Here is a 20,474-nt window from a genome sequence, read left to right as displayed (position 1 = left end):
CCCAAAAGAGGTCACGACCATACCATCTCATATGACACCAGCGCTGGTTTTTCCAGAAAGAGGACTCGAGAGTTGTTCAAATAAGCTTGGAGCTACAAAACTAAAAGCATGAACTTACATTCTTTTCTGTCGGCTTGTATACATTTCGAGTTGTTCCATTTACATGCTGTGTAGTTAAAGTCATTCGCTATTGTGAAAACCTCTGCTGTAATTTAAAATTAGCATATTTTCCATGTATATATTTATGTAACATTTAAAACAATAATTTTAAAAAATTGCAGCACATGAAATATCATTGGTCGAATATAAGGTTAGAAAGAATTTGACACGATAAGGTTATAACATTATAATTATGTTCGTTATTCGTATATATATATCCATCTAAAATTATCTCGAAAGAACCTATCGTAGAAAAATAGTTTAAAGTCGTTTAAATAACGGACGTATTTACAGAAAATATATTCAAAATTATTTTGCATTGAGAGTACTTGATTCAGAGTGTATATAAAAGCAACTGAATAGCTTCTTTTAATTTTGTGAATGTGCTTAAATGATTTTCAAAAATAAACATCAACAGCTTCCTTTTTATGTACGCATATGCCCTACTACATTTTTCTTGCATGCCAGACGGGGATTTCCGGTATCTTTACCGGTGCTGGAAAAATCCATCTTACACCCCGGGGTGTAAGATGACTCTCGTGCTGTAAATGACGTATTATGAACTACATATATGTAGAAGATTTATGTAGTAATATATATTTTATTTAAAACACGGAATAAAAATTCAATACCTTGACAGTTCCTATTGGTTCCTGATAGCATATTTCTCGATTCAAATCACGTTATTTTATCAAAAATTCATAACGTTACGCTGCAACTGATAAAACAAAACCGGAACTAAACATTGTTATTTGTTCTGAAACGTCATGCCGTCTTTCCTGTTTACGGACGTTGGTTTCCCGCGCTTTGTTTAAATACACTGCCATATGAAAGAGTTCTATAAAGAAAGCCGTTCGATTGATTTTGTTTTTATTATTATTTCTTGAAATCGGTATGCAAGAAAAAGATTCTGTCACTGGTTATAGGTGCAGATGAAAATATCCGGCTCTCGGGTAACTATTTAGGCGGTAACGAGGCTCCTTGCCGAGGTTTCCCTCGAGGCCGGATATTCCCATCTGCACCTACAACCAGTGAAAGAATCTTATAGTATGAAAGGGCCTCCGTGGCCGAGTGGTTAAGGTCGCTGACTTCAAATCACTTGCCCCTCACCGATGTGGGTTCGAGCCTCACCCGGGGCATTGAAATCTTTATGTGAGGAAGCCATCCAGCTAGCTTACGGAAGGTCGGTGGTTCTACCCTGGTGCCCGCTCGTGATGAAATAATGCACGGAGGCGCACCTGGGGTCTTCCCCCACCATCAAAGCTGGAAAGTCCCCATATGACCTATAATTGTCTTGGAAGCAAAAAAAAAAAAAAAAAGCATTTGTATGATTTATCATGACCGAAGCTTTGATGACACGAACGGTAAACTTATTATTCACATCATGTTTTCGTTGATCTGTTTAGTATCATTTGTATGCTGTATAATATAAGAATAAGTTTTTTTATGTGTCTACTGTCGACATATTGGTTGTTTGTTCGTTTCTCTGTCTTTTTTATTTGATTTGGGTTTAGTGTTTATTTAACGACGAGCAGTTCAACTAATGAGTGTTTCTGGATTCGCAAGTAAATTCATCTTATGAAACAGAGGTGAAAGACGAATGTTTTTACACTCAAAGTATTTCATTAAATCGTCACGGAGAACATGCAACTCAACAAGGCAAAAAAGGTAATTTAAAAAAAGAAACGAAAGTGTGTCTGTATTTGATATCCGTTATTATATTGTAACTGTTTAGACAGCCAAAATGGTTAATGTTTACAATGATACACTGCCGTGCATCGTAAGAATTTCTATACTTCTGTGTATATTTTAGTGACCTTTCTTTAAATCTATACAGAGAGAAATTAAAATTGTATTGTAAATGATACAAGTTTTGTTGCGTTACAACTTTTCTTTTCAATTTAATGGTTTCATGGCAAATTTGGTATTAGGCCTAAAAATCTTTGTTTCCCGGTAACATGCTCAAAACAATTAGGGTAGGTAGGTCGGATTTTTTTTATGGATATTTTTTATTAAGTGAGACTTTTCGGAAATATTTTTGTGTCAAAAATGAATACAAATAAGGGGGTTATGCCTTTAGAGCATCTGTAAGTTGATTACTAACATCACTGACCATGTTTAAAGCATAAAAAGTGCAGTTTTGTCCAGATTCACGAATAAGATCGTTCTATATGAATTTTGTACTAGATATATTTCGATTCACGCCGAATCCAGTTTTGCTCAGTTACATTTCAAAAATGAATTATTTACCAGTTGAGGGTTTGTATGTTTTAACTCCTACGAACTTAAAATTAAAATTCTTGTATTTCTTTTGAAAATCTCTACAGCTTTCGAAAACTAGATTATTCTTTCTATTCCGAAAACAACTATTTTGTTTTTATATCAGAATCATATTGAACCCACCACCACCATCCCCCCCCCCCCCCCAAAAAAAAAACAACAACAAAAAACAGATGCAAATGCAAAACTGAACTGTGTCTTAAATGGTGAAAGGGATATATTCGTTATTTAATTGCAAAATATACATTGTAATTCTTATGCAACTTAAGTACTCTTTATATGTTGAAGATCTTATTTATTAACAGAAAAAAATCTAGGCTAGATAGTTTCCACGGCTATGTTGTCTGATTTCAAACTGCAACAAAGGTCTGTAAAATCCAAGCAGACCTTTTCATCTCACGGTATCTATTACTTTATGATCTAAACGATATCTATGTATCATGATCTTTTGTTACTAGACGCTTAATACAGTCTTGCTTTTTGCTGATTATTTTGTACCAAGACGAGTATTATATTATTGATCAAATAGTTATTTTCCCCACCTTTACATTAAACTCTGATTTTTAATTTCATATATATGACGATACTAATAACAACGACAGTACTACTACTACTAACAACAACAATAAAAATAATTTATAATTATAATAAAAACAATAATGACGATTAATATAACTTAATTTAATAGTGATATTTATTATGATATAGATAATATTGAGAGTAATAGAAAATTATGTAGTAAGTAATTACCCCAGAAAGCCAGTGCTAAAATAATTTTTAAGCAGTCCGTTTCCATTTTATTTCTTTGTCACAGTATCCGTGATAATTCTGTCCTACTGTTTGGAAATAATAATTAATGTGCATGTGAGGCCTTCATTATATCTGACATTTCCAATGTTGCTATGTTTATTTTTAATTACTTGAATATTGATTTTCCTTCTCATGGTGATTTATCAACTTTAATGCTTGAACAATTACTGCATAACAACACATTAACACCAACGTGAAACTATTATTTATACAGTTATTGTATAATTGCTATACATCAGAAAAACAAATTTATTCGACGATAAGATCACTGTTTTTAAAAACTAGGTCAGGTTTAGAATTAATTCAAGCTGGTGGTCAGAAACGCAATCTATCCATTTTTTTGTCTTTGGTGCAACTGCAAATACATTTACTCAAGGTTTACGTAATATGACTGCGCAACAAACTTGTAAAAGTTATAGGACAGGAAAGAGTGAAACTATTATCATTGTTGTGTAACGTTCAAATCCGTCGGATACACAACAAACTGTGTGGTTTCTTTGTAGCTTATGTTGCGTAACTAATGACATGAAATCCAATAGACAGATTCAACAAAAGTTCATGTTACATAATAAATCTCTAAGCATGTCAAAATTCTCTCTGAAAGTGTTGTAGGCTGCTCTGCCTCCTTCTCTGACGTCAAAGCTTCATGCAGCGTAAGGTGTTCATATGGGCTGGCTCTGTAGCAGGCACGTGCTTTCTGTCCTGATTTCCTCTCTTTCTGAACTCTGTCTGTTTAGTCCGCCAATACACAATTGTATCTGCTTATTTAAGGACTGTTTAATATACATATTGTGTGCAATTAATTCTACTCTATCACCAAAAGGATCAGCCATTAACTTATTAATACCTGAAGCCATTACTACTCAGTTTTGCAATATATTCCTAAGCCACTAATCCAATTATCTGTTCTGTACGCCTACGGATTTTCACTGATATTTATTAATCGATAAGATCTCTGGATCCTTTGATCAGCATTAGGGACATTCATCTGTCTACTGTAACTTAAGGACACGTCAAGGCTGAGATAGTTTAGCGTTATTGCAATACACAATCGGTATTAAAATTGTGTTTCTAATACATGTGCTCATTACATAAATCCTCAATATCTATGTGAAAATAAGGGATATGTTTTGCATGACTGCAACACTATTTCATCAGAAACGAGTATGGTGGGTGAGCGTGTGCGCGCGTGTGTGTGTGTATAAGCGTGTTCCAGTTTAGCGTCTTTTTACCAATTTTAGTTACTTACACGACGGTGGGTGTCTACTTGTTGCACTGAGCACAATGCCAAACTTTATAGTTATGCCTTACTGGAACATCACGCCGTAAACATATGACATGATAACCAACCCAGTCACATTATATTGACACAAAGCTGACCAGACCTAGAACTATCGTCTTAATGCTGAGCGCCAAGCAAGGAAGCTTTTAATACCACTTTTCACGTCTTTGGTATGACTCGGCCGGGAAGCGAACCCATGATTTTCCGCACTCGGAGTTGGCGCTCTACCACTAGGCCCCGTCATTTTTCCTCTGCTTCAAGGCCCACCAGCGATGTGGTTGTCAGGAAGCCATCCAGCTGAATTTAGGACGGCCGGTGGTTCTACCCGGGTGCCCGCCTATTCATGAAATAAAGCCCGGAGGGCATTAAATGCTCAAAAGACGCCATATGACCTATAATTGTGTCCGTTTGATGTTAAACCAAATAAAAAAAGAAACATTCTTATATATCATTTTCATGACATCTGTATTTAAATATATGTTTTACAAAAGATTGGCTAGTTGACACAGTTATAGGTCAACTCACGAAAGTACCAGGAATAATGTCAATATTGTATACCACATGCAGCCTGAAAATGCAGTTCTAAAAAGGCTAAGGAGAATCATAAAAAATAACCAGACATGAACCTGCAAACAATATGTCCGTGTCTTCTAGCTGTTGAAGTATTCATTATGCCATCTAAATTTAATATAATTTGTAGGAGGTGTTGAGTGCACAAGTAAGTCCAAAGAAGGAGCATAACTAATATAATCCACCATACCAGTCCTGAAAATATACTCATGTCCACTTCATATGGATGATATATACCAAATTTCATTCGAAATGGATCAAAACTGTGGAAGAAGAATACACAGTGTACATGCGTGTCCAAAAAAGGCCAACACTCAAGAACGAAAGACAGGACAAATCTCTATAAATTGCTGATTTTTACTTTATGTTGTTGTTGATGTATACTTCGTTTCATTAGAATTGATCGGAAACACTAATTCAAAAAGTGTTGTGTACGCAATATATAGATGTAGTTGGTAATTTTTCGAGTCTAAAAAAGGTCTGTATCTAACGAAAAATATCCAACCATGTATCGAAGGTTCATTTGCAATGCAAGAAAACTGTAGAAGGAGTGCAAATGAAAAATGACAGATGAACGGAAGATAAAAACGTTATACATGTATATGTATCATAGGTCTTCGACACCAGGGGCAAAAAAATAAATCTGCTTTATCTCACAAAGAATGTTAAGTTTGCAAATCTGTTGACATTTATTTAACCAAACACACAAAATAAAATGGAAAAGTATATTTGTGGAAACACAACCAGAGTATAACAATACAAAGCAGAACACGAGCATTACTGAAAAGATTGACTTTTTCTAACATAAACTTTCAAACAAGTTTTATTCGCTTTGGATATTGTTATGACCGTTCCCTAACGTGTAGGACATGTCTTTAGATAAACAATGAGAGTATGCTTAAAATGTCTGACAGATTTTAATTTAACAACGTGACAGCTATTAACTGTAAATTAGTGTTTCATGTGTTTCACGAGCGTTTTTATAAATGTACATGTAAAGATTCGAATAGGAATTCTATGAAATACGTCTTAGAAAAGCAAATTCGCTTGTAACTAGATATCTAATGCAAAACATTGGCATGGAATCAACGTATTATTTACTACATGCAATACTCCTGTATCAACATATAATATGAGCCCGCCCGCTTATATTAGCTCAGTAGGTAAGAGCGTTGATCTACGGATCTCGGGGTCGCGAGTTCGATCCTCGGGCCGGGCGTATGTTCTCCGTGACTATTTGATAAACGACATTTATGTGCCTGAAATCATTAGTCCTCCACCTCACTAGATGATGCTACACACCAGAAAAAATTGTCCCCAGATTCTGCTACCTGAAGCACACTATTTTAAAACTTATGTCATGAATTTGCTATATTTTAATAAGCGTCTTATCTTTATAAACTGTCGCTTTTAGCATAATAAAAGTTATTAAGTTGTTACAAAAAAACGAAAGTTTCAGTTTGCTGAGATCATTGATTTATCATGTTTGAAATGACAGTGCTGATGAAATAGAAACAATCACAGTATTCTACAGATGATTTCCCAAGGTATTAGAAAATACAATATGTAATACATCGTATGAATTCACAATTTATTATACATGTACTAATCGTTTGATTGAAACTTGAAAACAGAGAAATTTTATTGCCATTGAAGGATTTTATTGAATATAAAGCTTTCAAATACATAACGACATTATTCATTGTTACATATATTATTATTATTTCATACTTCATTCATGTAACTGACCGACACAAAATAAGACATTTCCCTATTCGATGACAAATTAACGCAGTATTTATTATGGGTGCAAGTACATTTATCTTTAGTTTTGACAGTGGCATACATATGATTTACTGGTGTTAATAGCATTGAGGGAAACACAAATATATAATAATCATAAAAATACTTACGATATAAACGTTTAGATCAAAACAACAATATCATGAATTTAAAATACCTACGACTGATTTCATTTTAATCTTCCTTGATCAGAATGATTTGTACACGAGCATTCCGTTTCTGCATGTACTTTGTTTTGAAAGAGTACTGATAAACTTTGCGGTAAATTCAGCGGTTGCTTCAGTTTTCATTCTCCTACCTTTGTAATGTTTTACTTTATATACATTTTCGTGATCGAAACTCCAGATACTTTGTTTGCAATTAAATCATGTTCAGTTTCTAAAGGAAAAATCGTCACAAAATTGGGAAAAAGACTTTCCGAGTGTGGGATTCGAACACACGACCCTCACAAATTCTGAAAGATTAACTATGTAAAGTCAACGTTTTACTGAAGCCTGGTTTTCTAAAAAAAAAAGAGATAAAAACAAAACCTTTATATGGCAAAATAGTTTGGAAACAAGATAACTATGACTGGAAATGCTGTAAACTTTGTTTAAGTCTTTTTTTTAATATTGATTGCTATTTACCCGGGCAAGAAATAACGATTTTCATGCAAAAGTCAGGGACTGCGTATCATTGCGGCGTTTGAATTAAGATTCCCCGATTTTTAATGCCTGTTTCCACATATCGAACCTAAAATTTTACTTTGCATTTAAATAAGCGCAAAATTCTTTTTTCTACGAAAATCAAGTTTTCATTAACCTATTATCGGAGAGAAAAGCGCAAATAAAAATAAGTGCTTTGTTTCTGTCATTCTTCCTGATTTAGAGTCATGTGTTTGCCTCAGTTCTATTTTATTCAAATTAATTACCTACTACTATTGTTTTCGTTAAGCATAAGTCATGAGTTGATATCCTACTCTGGGAACGTCATTTTTACCAATTTGTAATGCCTTATCTTTTTGAAACTTATCATTATTAAATAGCAAACGGTACTATAGTTTAAATCATGATAATATGTACAATGTATATATAATAATACACAGTTCAAATGTACGAACACAGCAACTGAAAAATATACTGAATACAATCGCCGATTGGGAGATTATCCAAATAAGTTGTCTGTGTTTTTGTTGTATGCATGATGTCGTTAATCCGAATGGTTTTTATAGGAACCACTAATATGTTTGATTGTTAATTCTGTCTTTTGAACGAGTAGAATCGAAGGAAAAATAAATTGTCTGCTTTGCACAAGTTCAAGGGCGGATCCAGGGGTTGGGGCATTTTTCCTCACTCACTACGCTTGCATAGGTAATTTATCTTTTGTTCTGGGTAAAAATATAAAATATGCACTTTTTCTCGCTTGCTATGCTCGCATAGGCATTTTGTCTTTTGTCTGGGTGAAAACAATACATTTTTTTCGCTCGCTACGCTCGCACAATAAAAATCCGACTAAGTTTGCATGAACTCCTATAAAGCTCTTTACCATTTTACGTTAATAGCCCTTAGTAACCCCTCCCCATAAAAATCCTCAGAAATCGGGCTTAGAAATTCCATTCTGAGATACTTAAGCAAGAATAAGTCTGACGAGTCATTAAAACATGGACTATAAGTAGCATGTTATTTGGGTTGATTTTATCATAAAACCTGTCCTTTTTCAATACCAAAATAAAATACCTCAGAACGCCAAGAATGCACCAGATGGATCTATTGTTTTCAAAATTTTCCGGTGGGGGGAGGGAGGGGGTGGGGGCATGCCCACGGACCCTCCTAGTTGCACTACTACAAATATTTTGCGCCCCCTTACACCAAATCCTGTATCCGCCCCTGAGATTTGTGAATGCCTTTATAAATTTTTTAGTTAAAACATAAAGAAGGAACTAAAACATACAATATTACTTAATATCGAAGTTCAAAAGTTGCTGTAGGCAATGAAAAGTGATTTAAGCACACAGCTGATAAAACCAGATACTGTTTTGTGCTTTGTTATGTCCCTGCATCATGAGTTTGGTTTGTTCTTCGATTGCTCTATGTCTTGTCATAAACAGTTATTTTAATGTTAACATTTGACATAGACAATTTTGATTGAATGTCGAATGATTGACGTGCTACATGTACCTAATACAGAATATAGAACTTACTCTATTGTCTAACCGCCTCTGTTTTCGGGTGGTTAGAATCGCTGACTTAAAATCACTCTAATCTCTCACTGATTAAGGGACATGGGTTCAATCCTTGCTACCGACCAGGTCTCTTTATGTAAGAAAGATAACTGCTTGAGTACTAGTACTTGATCTTTCCAGGAACGATTGTTGGGTAAACTGCCCACCTGACATAACTGAAATACTGTTTAAAATGGCATAAACCCATCAAATTAAATTAAGTCCCTCGATTTCTTTTCTCGTATATATGATATGTAACAGGAGCTTCCGCATACACCATTTTAATAGCTAGTTCCTCGTTTCAACTTTACACACGCACCCGTTTAGTTATACACTTGTACCTCATTTAGTCTTTACACTAACTCCCTGTTTTGTTGAAACTCACAATTCCACATTTTGTCTATACACAAACACATCCGGTTTGTTACACATTCTCCTCAGTTGGTTTAAACACAAAATTTACCGCTCTGAATGTGAAAAATCTCATTGCTTAACAATTGAAGATAGCTTTAATCTAAAGCCTCGGATAATTTAAAGATCATAAGAATAAGAGTTGATAGAAATATGATAACTGTAGCTTACGGTGTTCCGTTGGAGCCATCGCAGTTTCGCGTTGTCGTCCTAAGGGCGAAATCGCGAAACGATGATATTTTGACGCGAAAACGCAATACTTTGACACGAAAACACGATGCTATAACGCGAAAACACGAAACAGAAATATCGCGTTTTCGCGCTGTTAATATCGTGTTTTCGCGTTTTCGCCCTCGATCTGCCATCGTGGTAAGCAGGGCGAAAACGCGAAAACACGATATTGGTAGCGCGAAAACGCGACATTTTTTTTGCAACGTGTTTTCGTACGGTGTTCCGTTGGGGCCATCGCAGTTTCGCGTTGTCGTCCTAGGGGCGAAATCGCGAAAACGCGATATTTTTACGCGAAAACGTGATACTTTCACACGAAAACACGAAGCTATAAAGCGAAAACACGAAACAAAAAATATCGCGTTTTCGCGCTCTTAATATCGTATTTTCGCATTTTCGCCCTCGATTTGCCATCGTCTTTTCGTGTTTTCGCCTTCGTGGTAAGTAGGGCGAAAACGCGAAAACACGATATTGATAGCGCGAAAACGCGATATTTTTGCTTCGTGTTTTCGTGTGAAAGTATCGTGTTTTCGCGTTTTCGCACAAAGGCGAAAACGCGAAAACACGATATTTTTATAGCGAAAACGCGAAAACACGATATTTTTATATCGTAATTTCGTCTTCCGGTTTGACTTGCGCAAACGCTTGAAAGACATTTCTAGAGACCGTAAATTCCACCCCGATACATTTCAACCCCAACTTACGGTGTTCCTTGGCCATTTCGACCCTTCATTGGCCATTTTGAGTTCTATTTCCAAAAGAAAATGTAAATAGCACGTAGGCTTGAGTTTCGTGATCAGTTGAGAATAAGGCCAGTGTATTAAATGCTCTCTCTATATTTTATCCATACATTGGGTTTCGTGTTGTGTGTCGTTTGTCTGTCAGTCTGTGTATCTGTCTTTGTGTCTGCCTGTCTGTCTGTTTATATACTTATGTATGTTTGTATGGCATTTACTACAGATGGAGTCTGCGGTAGTTTGTCCTTGAAATGAACAAATACCCTGTGACAACTAGCGGGAGCTAAAAGCAGCAAATTCAGGTTGTGACAAATGTTGCATGACGATATGCCATGTGCAAGTCTTTAATAAAGTTCCGTGGAGCATTATTTGACCAGAGAAGTTCCATATAAGGAAATTTAAAAAAAAAAACATCAAGGCAAAAATTGGTAAAAGCATGTATATATATTTTTATATCTTATGTGATTACTTTTTTAGTAAAAACACATTTGAAATATGACTAATTGTTTTATTGTTCCCGTTTTATTGACCTTCTCGGCCTTTTCAAAAAGTGACCGAAAAGAATGTGAACGTGATTTTAAAATAAACATGTATTAAATTTCATTCTATTCATTATTTATTTGGTTGTTGTTTTATTCATTTTTATTGACGTAGTCCTAACTAGTTCAATCCATTGCTAATCAATTATAAGTTTTAGACACATTTTCAATTACAAGACAATGCTTGGGTACCGTTGTAAAATTGCAATTTTTTTTATAAATAAGTGCCTTTAATTCAGTTAAAAGGTATGGGTATATGCAAATCACGGGTGGTAAACGCGCAATCCAATTCCCACTGGGAATACGCTAAAAATGGGTTGCGCGACTTCCGGTGCTGGTGTTGCGCATTAATATATACAAAATCGAGGTAGGTGGGTTTTTGTTTTTGTAAATAATGACATATTTACGAGTGTTTTCGAAAAAAGCAAAATGCTATTCGACACAAAAATGAATAAAGATCATATGTGTGAAATACCAACTTATTAAATTAAGAATCAGCACTGTTATCACGAAAACTCTGCTGGCTCGAACTGTCAAAAAAACATTGAATTATGAAAAATGAAAATTTTCTAACTCTTGTGCCTTCTTTCTGGAAATGTGACGCTTCTAATGATCAAACACGTGTAAAACAGTCATGAATATTACATACACTTGAATGAAATGTTGCTTTGGGGGGGAAAGATTGGCAAAAGATAATCGGGAATGGGGTTGCGCCCCGGGAATGGAGTTGCGCCTATACATTATATACACTATGATGTATAGAGCAACTCCATTCCCGGTGCGCAACCCCATTCCCGATGAATTTTTGTCAATTATATCCCCGTAAGCAGGATTTGAAGCAAATAATTTTGATATTTGTTACTTTATAATAGTTGAGTTATCATAAATAGCATCAGATGTCCTCAGATTAGGCATATGAGGTCAGAAACTTCTATTGTTGTTGATTTCATACTTTTTTCACGTTTCGTGTCGCCTGAGTTTTTGTGATAATAGAGCCGAATCATAAATTACAAACCAGATATTTTACATATATGATGTATTATCATATTTGTGTCGAATAGCATTTTGCTTTTTTCGAGGAAATCTATTCTTGTCTCATATTAACCAAAATCATAACTTAACATACCTCAATTTTGTCTTTTTTTACGCGCAACACCAGTACCGGACGTTGCGCAACCCATTTTAAGCGTATTCCCAGCAGGAATTGGATTGCGCGTTTACCACCCGTGCAAATGAACAATTTTAAGCACTAGTTCTGCACAATTTTATTACCGAAAGTTGTAAAGTAACTTCCTTGTTCTGAATAACATAAAATATAGCCTAGACCCGTAATATATGATCAAAAATCTATGTATGAATTACTGGTGTTCATGTGTATAATAATTGTAATTGTCACTTTTTATGTAACAGTGTAAATGTAAAGATGTTGACAAATGAAATGATTCCAATTATGTTTTAAAATCTGACATGAATTTAGTCGTATATTTCATAACATTTGAAAAAAGCACATAGAAATATACATTTAAATTGGCCATATATTCCAATTTATATATCATTAATTCCAAACGTTGATAAGAAGTTTTAATAAAAATCTACAATGTAGAAAGTTTTATCATTTCAAAAATGTTATATTTTTTCAGCTACAAGTATTATCGAATATCTGTGGTTTTGCTTTCTATATACATACTTAATGTTTTCTCTGAAAAGGTCACATGTCCTACTGAATAGAACATCTTTATAAATGCTTCTTCTATGTTAAAATAAGAATGTTTGGCTATAAATACATATGCGCTTGTTTCATAATAAATAAATGACACATAATATTATATCCCTGACTGGAAATGTGGATCTATTGTCTTAAAAAAGAACCCCAAATACCCAAAGATGCGTAAATTTTTTAGTTTCCAAAGAAGACTTTGTGCCCAAAAGTGAAATCTTTAAAGGGGCCACACATTCTCATGACTCGCTGTTTAAAAAAATAATTTATGAAGGGGTTTGTTTTAGCCGATGGGCGTAGTAAAGGGTTTTTAAAAATTTTCCCGAGGACCCCAGTGTTAAAAATAGTGTTAAAATCGGTTTGGCATAAACTATTTCGATGAAATATCCCTTTTAATATAAACATAGATAAATTGTAGCGCTCTTTATACCATTGATGTCACCGTAGTTAACGTGATTTCTTTCTGCGAAGGTGTTTCCCCGTTGTTAAGTGTTTTAAAACACAGCGGAACCTGCGTATTATATATAGATCTCGGGGGGTGCTGACTTTTAGCTTTTTAAACTATACTGTGGTGTCCAGGAGCCCTTTTTTTATCAATCAGATTTCTTTAAAAATCCTGTGCACTTTAATTTAAAATATTCTTTTTAAAAGCGTTTAGTTGTATAAATTTTTGCTAAAATAGTTAAATTTTTTATTCAAATTTTTTCGATTTTTGTTTTTATTATTTATTGAGATATTTTTCTTAATAACTTTTTTTTTTCTTTTTTTTTATTTTTTTGTTTTTTTAGTCACTCTGTCTGCGTTTCTCTTTGTTTCATTTTTAACAAGTTTTTTTTTTGTTTTTTCCCGTCGCTAAGATTTTTCTTATTTTGATAAAAAAGCCCAAAAACTGTTTCGGTGAATGGTCTTTGTGTGTTAAATTTTTTGAACTTTTTAAATTTACTTTGAAATTTAAATATATTTTTTTGTATGTAGGTTTTTCCCAAACTGAAAATATTTGTTTTTTTCATGAGATTTTTAACTTTATCTATTTTTTTTGTTAAAAGTTGTGATATTGGTAATTTTTGTTATCCCTTTTTAAATTTTTGTCGTGTTTATTGCCCCTTCTAAAGGGAAGGACGTTTGGTAAATGTTCAATTGACTGAGGGTAATGGATAAAAGGGTATCTTCAAAGAATCTTTTCCATGGGCGCCGCATCTTGGATCATGATATTATTCCCAAAAAAAAAATTTTAAAAAAAAGAAGTGTTAAAAAAAATTTTTTCTGGTTATATTTTTTTTTTTAAAATATTTTTTTGCCATTCTTTAATTGGATTAAAAAGTTCAAGAGGGCTCTGGGTAGAAGAATCAAAAAACATAATTTCGTGTTAAAACATAACAAAAAATGTTGTTTGTACCAAATATTTTTGAAATGGGTTTTTTTTGAAGTTAAACTCTTAAATTCTTTTAAAAAATTTATGTAAGGCAAATCAAAAAACTTCCGTAAAGTGTCGTTTTGTACGAAAAATTTTCACGCACGGCTACGATTTTTTGTCACTTTAAAAAACTGGCGCTGTCCCTTCGATTTTTTTTAAAAAAACAAAAAAAACATGACAAGCTGGTAAAGAAAAATTATTGGAAACGTGGCGTTATCTTTTGAAATTTTGTTTCATAAAAACACTTCTATGAAAAATTTTTTCCTTTTTGGTCAAAAGTAAAAAAAATAACCCCTTTTTAAACTGCAAACAGCATTTTTCTCGCCTAAAAGCAGGAAAATGAAAAAATTACGTCCACCCCGTGTTTTAAAATTAAAAGGAGGGCCATTTCAAAAATTACCAATATTATCCCCCCCCTATAAAAGGTATCCCCTCTTCTCTTGCGAGTGATCAAAAAATAAACTTCCCCCAGCTAAAGCTGAAAAAAACGGGCATTTTTTAGTGGCGTTTTTTGCTTTTTGAATGTTGTATTTTACTTTTATTGGGAGCAAAACTGTTTTTGTTCGTATATAATGTGTTTTTGATGGGGTGAATTATAGCAAAAAACCGTAAATGATGATTTTGTCCAGAAAATTTTTCACTGTGGGCGTCAAAAAGTATTATTTCTTGCTGAGTGCCCTTTCAGAAAATTCCACTGTTTCATGGAAAAAGAAAAATTAGTTTGTAAAATACTTTAAAACTTTTATAAATTAATAAAATTTGTTTTTTAACCCGTAAAGAAAAAAAGTTTCGGTGTTATTTTGGGTTTTTGCATGCTTGTTAATTTCTGTACAAGTGCTAGGGGTTTTGGGTTTAAAAAGTGTATGCCTGTTTTGAGTGACTTTTTACAAAATATCGGCGTTTCCTTTTGCTCTTCGTTTTTTCTTTTTTAAAATCCGAAACCCCAATGTTTGAAGGGGGTGGTTAAAGCAATCATATGGGGCCCTTTTTGTTCGTTTTTTTGGTTTTTGCCCTCTTATATTGGCGGGAAATTCTTCAACGTTTTGCCTACCTATTAAATGTTTATTTCCCAAAATCGGCATATGTATTTAAATTTTATCTTATTATTTTCCTTTTTTTTTTTTTAAAAGTGACAAATGTGAATTGGTCAGTTTTTCATGCAGGAATAATTTTTTGTTCATTAAAGTGATTTTGAAAAAACTTGTCCAATTGTTCCCCTCAAAGACCGTAAGCAGATGTGTGCATAAGGACTATATTTTTTAATTTAAAACTATTGAAACCAATTTTTTATCGAAACTGCAATTAATAAGGTGTGAAGTTTGGACAGTAAATGGGGTGATTTGGAGTGAAACGGCGCAGATCAAATACTATTCTTTGTGATGTTTATGACCCGTGCACGTAAAAGCTTGTTTTTATTTTTTCTTTTTTTTCCCATAAACCAGACTTTAACATGAAACTTGTCTTATTTTACTGAAAATAATTTGCGAATGAAAAATTTCCCATTTTTAAAAAGAAAAGTCCCATTAGAGAAAAAAATGGGGGTTTATTCCTCCCCCTGAGAAGTAGTGCCAAAGTGAGCTTTGTGTTTACCGTGTCTCAACAAAAACAACAAACCTATACTTTTATTAGTGCAGATTAAAAATGTATAACATGACTCATTTTTTTTTAAAAAAGAGGGGTTTTTGTGGGGCGGGCATATTATATAAATTTATTATAGAGTACCCTCGTTAACTTTTGATTTTTTCCTGAGAGGTAATTTTTGTAAATCTTAATAAAACTTGGTCAAAAGATCCCTAAATGTCAATAGCTCTTGGCGAGTTCGTTTTGGGTTCGGGGTCAAAAATATGTCCCCGGTCAAATAAAAGGGAAAAGGTTGTTAAAGTGAGGTCCAATTTGGTCCAATTTTAATGTAATTGGTCTGGATATTCCCCAAAATAAAACCCTTGGGGACCAGTTCGACATTGGGTCATCTGCTGGGTTCAAAAACTAGCCCCTGTCAAAAAAAGGGGAAAACTTTTAACACTTGGAGGCCTTTTGTGACCATTTATTAATGAAATTTTTTTTTTTTCAAAAGGGCTTTTAATGATATTTAGGTCGGAAAATTTGGCATAACCCAAAATTTAAAAGGAAAGCATTTTAAGACTTTTGAGGCCCACTTTAAAATAAACATATCGAAATGAAACTTTGAAAAAAAAATTTAATCTTGATAATCTATAGGGGGATTTAAATATGAGTATTTAGGTAAAAATTAGGTCCAGAAAAAAATTATGGAAAACCCTTTTTTAAAACTCCCCATGGGCCTTAAAAACTGGAAAATATCTCTAATCCCTACCCACAACTACGATGTATTTGATAATCATTTTCTTCTTTTTTCTACCAAAATTTTTTTCTTCCCAAATAACACACAGTTTCTATATAAATGTGGGGAATTTGCGATCTACTGAAAAAAGACGAGGTCAATCACCCCTTTTTTTAAAAAAAAAAGGTTGTGGATTGACAAGACCTAGCAGTAAAAAACGACCAACCGCAAGGACGTTTCCCCGGCGAGTGTGCTTTTATCCTATCAAATGTAGATTTTTTCAAACTGAGAAATAGAGGTAAATCTTGACAAATGTAAAACAATGGTTTATATTCGCGCGCGGTTTTTAAAATGATGAATGTTTATGTTTTATTGAGGGGGGGGGAATGGGGTATTCGAGAAAAATAGTTGTTACTTATAAAATTTTGTTAATGTTTACCATGAAGTTAACTCTGAATTACTTTACAAAATTTTCAAATTCCCCCCCTAAGGTAAAATTATAGCCCGCCCCGGGTTTCCCAAAGTTTTTAGACTTTATGGGGAAAAAATTAAAATCTTCTGGTCAAAAACCACAACCTAAGTCTTTGATATTTGGGTTTTGAAACATTGTTTTGGCCTAAACCCAAAAATTTTTTCAAATTGCCCCCTTGGGTTGAAAAGGGGGGCCCCAAAGTTTTTTATGGGATGCTTTAAAAATCTTCAAATGCTGAAACCATGCCCTAGGTTTTTGTTTTTTGGGTTTTAAAAATGATTTCTGTAGTCCTCTCCCAAAAATTTTTCAATTAGCCTGGGGTTAAAAGGGTCCCGCCCTGGGGTCTTGTTTTATGGATTTATATAGGAAAAATTTGTCTTTTTCCCAAGACTTTTTAATTTAAATTTAAAATTGATCCCCAAGTAATGATGTCAAACTGTGCCCTTGACTCTTTCTTGTTTTTTAAGTCACCCTTAAAAATTTTTTGCATACCCGTTTTGCACAAAAAATTTGAAAAAACTGGTTTTATTGAGAAAATGGCTTACGACTTTCAAAATTTTTTTCTTTTTTTGACATTTGAAACATGTGCTCAATTCTGGGAGCGATCCAGTTGTTGTAGTTTTCATCTTTCATTTACAAAACTTTTAAATTGGTTTTTTTAAAGGGGAATTTTCAGATTATGATACAAAATTGTTGTTTTTTTTTGTTGTTTGTGGTCCTAGTGCCCCAAAAAAAAGACATTTTAAATTTTTGGGCCGTTTTGCTTTTTCTTCAAAACAGTTAGAGAAATCACAAGAACAGATCTTGCTAGAATATTTTCAACTTTCTATTCCCAATTTTTCTTAGGAGAAAATGTCAATTGTCGTATAAAAAAAAACATGGAAGTTGAGACTTTATACTTCATAAATAAAAGGGAAATTGAATTGAATTTATAAAACTTTATAAAAAATAAAACACTTTTTTTTTTTTTAGTAAAGACAAGACGACGAAACGGCCCCCGCTCAGTAAATCTTTAAAACGAAGCCTTTAATGGAATGTCTTTTCTGTCAAGCAGTTAGTCAAGTTGTTTTCCCAAGGTAAGCAATCGGGTTTTCAGTGATGTATCCGGTCGCATTTTCGTTCCATATTTGAAGAAATCTTCCTTCTAGTTCTTTGTCTTTCAGTGCAGATGGAACGTCGCATTTATCCCCCGGGCACTCCAGTCTGCTCATCAAGGGAATTGTAGTCAAATTTTCCTGGGGTTGGAAAAATGGTGGATTATTAAAGGTTGTGCTTTAAAAGAAAAGTTCAACAACGGAAAAAATTTTTTTTCAACACATGACCATCAGGGGCATAATTTACTTTCCCTCTGCTGTCACAATTTCTGTGAAATAAGAAATGTCGTGTTCCTTTTTAAACAACATAAATTCCTTCAATTTCAGTTTATTTTCCCCATGTTTTCTTTTAAATTCGGAGGTAAAAGTAAATATAATACGTTACGATCTCTGGGAAAAAGGTAATTTTAGATAGGCGGTCAACTTGGGTTTTGAACGGAAAACGTTGCTAGGTCATTTTAATATGGTTGGCAATGTAAAAGGCCAAAAACAAACTGACCAAAGGTTTCAAAATCCCAAGACGTGTTGTTTTTTATAGAACAAAAACCCCTTTATTTGCAGAAAAATTTATAAATCTGTTTTGCGTTTTTATCAAAAAATGATGTATAAAAGGTCGCATCTTTCAAGGCAATTCGTTTTTTGCTTACTTATTGTATGTACGCAACTTTTGTTGGTCTTTTTTTAAGCTAATTGTATTCCGCGTGTGAAGGGGTTTACATTTTACCCCAAAATTTTAAAAAGAGCGAAAAAATATTAAAAAGTTCTTTTTTTGTTCCCTTTTCCCAGTAAAAGGTTTATTGTGGAAAGCCAAAATTTAAAATTCGTTTACATATAATTCTGGATCAAATATAAAAGGTTTGGCTTTAAAAGGGTTTTCCTTCCCCGTGTCTGCCCCTTAAAAATGTGTTTTCCCATCTGCAGTTTTAAGTCCAATTCATGCTGAAAAAGTTGCTTAAACAAAATTTTGATGAATTTGCAAAAAGAACAAAGTTTCAATTTAAAAATGGAAAAAGAATAAAAAAAAGTAAAAACTAACAATTGTTTTGCAGCGCGCCCGGTTTTGCCCACAAAATTGCTGGTATCAAAACTACTTTACAAAAAAGTTTTTGTTCATAAACCCTTTTTTAAAGATGCTGGACCCCGGGGGACCCCCGGTGACTGCCCCACGACCATTTTCTTTCAATAGAGAAATTGGGAAATTTTTAAAACAAATATCTAAGGTTTAAAAGTAAAAATAAAGGTTATAGGATTTGTAGAGATTTTGTGAGTGCCGATTTTTGGGGAAGAACGTTTTTGAAAACATTTCTTTATTTTAAAAAAAATTTGGAACATGATAAATTAAAAACTAAACATTTAGCTGTTAGCCTATGTATCCATAGCCAGGTGTCGTAGTATTTGAAACGGCTGTATCGTATTTTATCGATTTTTTTGGGTGTTTCGAATCCTTAGTAAAAACGGCATTTTGACAATTTAAGGAAACATTAATATGAAAATAAAGACCCTGACCAGAAAAATACAGATGATTGAAAAATTTATATCGTGATTCTTTAAATGTAATTCAAAAAAATATTTTGGGAAGGAGCTCAATATGAATTTTCGGGGAAAATAATTCGTAGGTGGAAAAACTTTTTCAAGATGGAAATTTACTCCGAGAATAAAATTAAAAGGTTTCATGTTCTACAAAGATTTTTTTATCTAGGAGGGTGTGTTAAAATCACAAAGGGGAAAGGCTTTTGTATTTCAGGACATAACTTGCTTTAAAATAAGGTGTCGCCTGACGAAATTTTGGTAGCGAGTCTCATAAACAAAACATCGTGATTTCAATGAATGTTTTTACTGAGGGATGGGGCACTCTAGTGCGTCCCCAACTTTATGGGTTTTTTTAAACTATTCTTTTTAACAACGTGCAAAAAAACTTTCAAAAGTTGGCACCGGTTTTAAAGGCGATTGTTGTCTTAAAAAGGGGAAAAACGGTGGTCAGAGAAAAACCCTGTTCTGGAATATGTAAAAACAAAACCCAAATTACCCAGAAAGGAGTAAAACTAACCGGATTCAGAACTAACCTTCCCACCCTGCCAAAGCAGACATTTATTATTAAAAATAGGAAAGATAATAATCAATGGGCCGAAAATGTTTAAAAAGGCTCCCGGAGGTCAGAGTTTGGGGGAAACAACAGCCTTGCCAAATAACACGTCGAAAAAGGGCTAATTCTGTAAATGCAAAAACAGTGTTTGGAAATGTTACGCATGTTAGATCACCCAATGAACAATTGTGTGAATTTTAAGCCTTTCCCCTTGTGATTAAAAAACCCAAATTTTAATATAAAACTTAACAAAGTGGGATCGACGACGAAGCAGTGCGTCAAATGCCAAACTTTTTCTTTGTTTGTGGAGTACTAATCTTAACCTTATCACAAAAATTTTCAAAGAAAACCGTTGTGTTGAAAAAACCCCTTGCTC

The 20,474-nt window shown here is 33.7% G+C and overlaps 1 protein-coding gene across 1 annotated transcript in view; it reads right to left on the bottom strand.

Annotated features, from left to right (window-relative positions):
* The window catches only part of LOC128546419 (uncharacterized), a 30,244-nt gene extending 19,781 nt beyond the window's left edge, over positions 1 to 10,463 (bottom strand). Inside the window, exons 1-2 of the mRNA XM_053516919.1 lie at positions 10,448 to 10,463; positions 119 to 205 (exon numbers count right to left, since the gene is read on the bottom strand). Coding sequence (XP_053372894.1) covers positions 119 to 205; positions 10,448 to 10,463 — 103 coding nt within the window. The remainder of the gene's footprint in view (positions 1 to 118; positions 206 to 10,447) is intronic.
* Between the last annotated feature and the right edge of the window lie 10,011 nt (positions 10,464 to 20,474).

This window comes from Mercenaria mercenaria, chromosome 10, assembly GCF_021730395.1.
Source record: "Mercenaria mercenaria strain notata chromosome 10, MADL_Memer_1, whole genome shotgun sequence".
NCBI lineage: Eukaryota > Metazoa > Mollusca > Bivalvia > Venerida > Veneridae > Mercenaria > Mercenaria mercenaria.
Note: the sequence above shows the minus strand (reverse complement) of the source record. Positions and strands in the feature narration are given on the sequence as shown.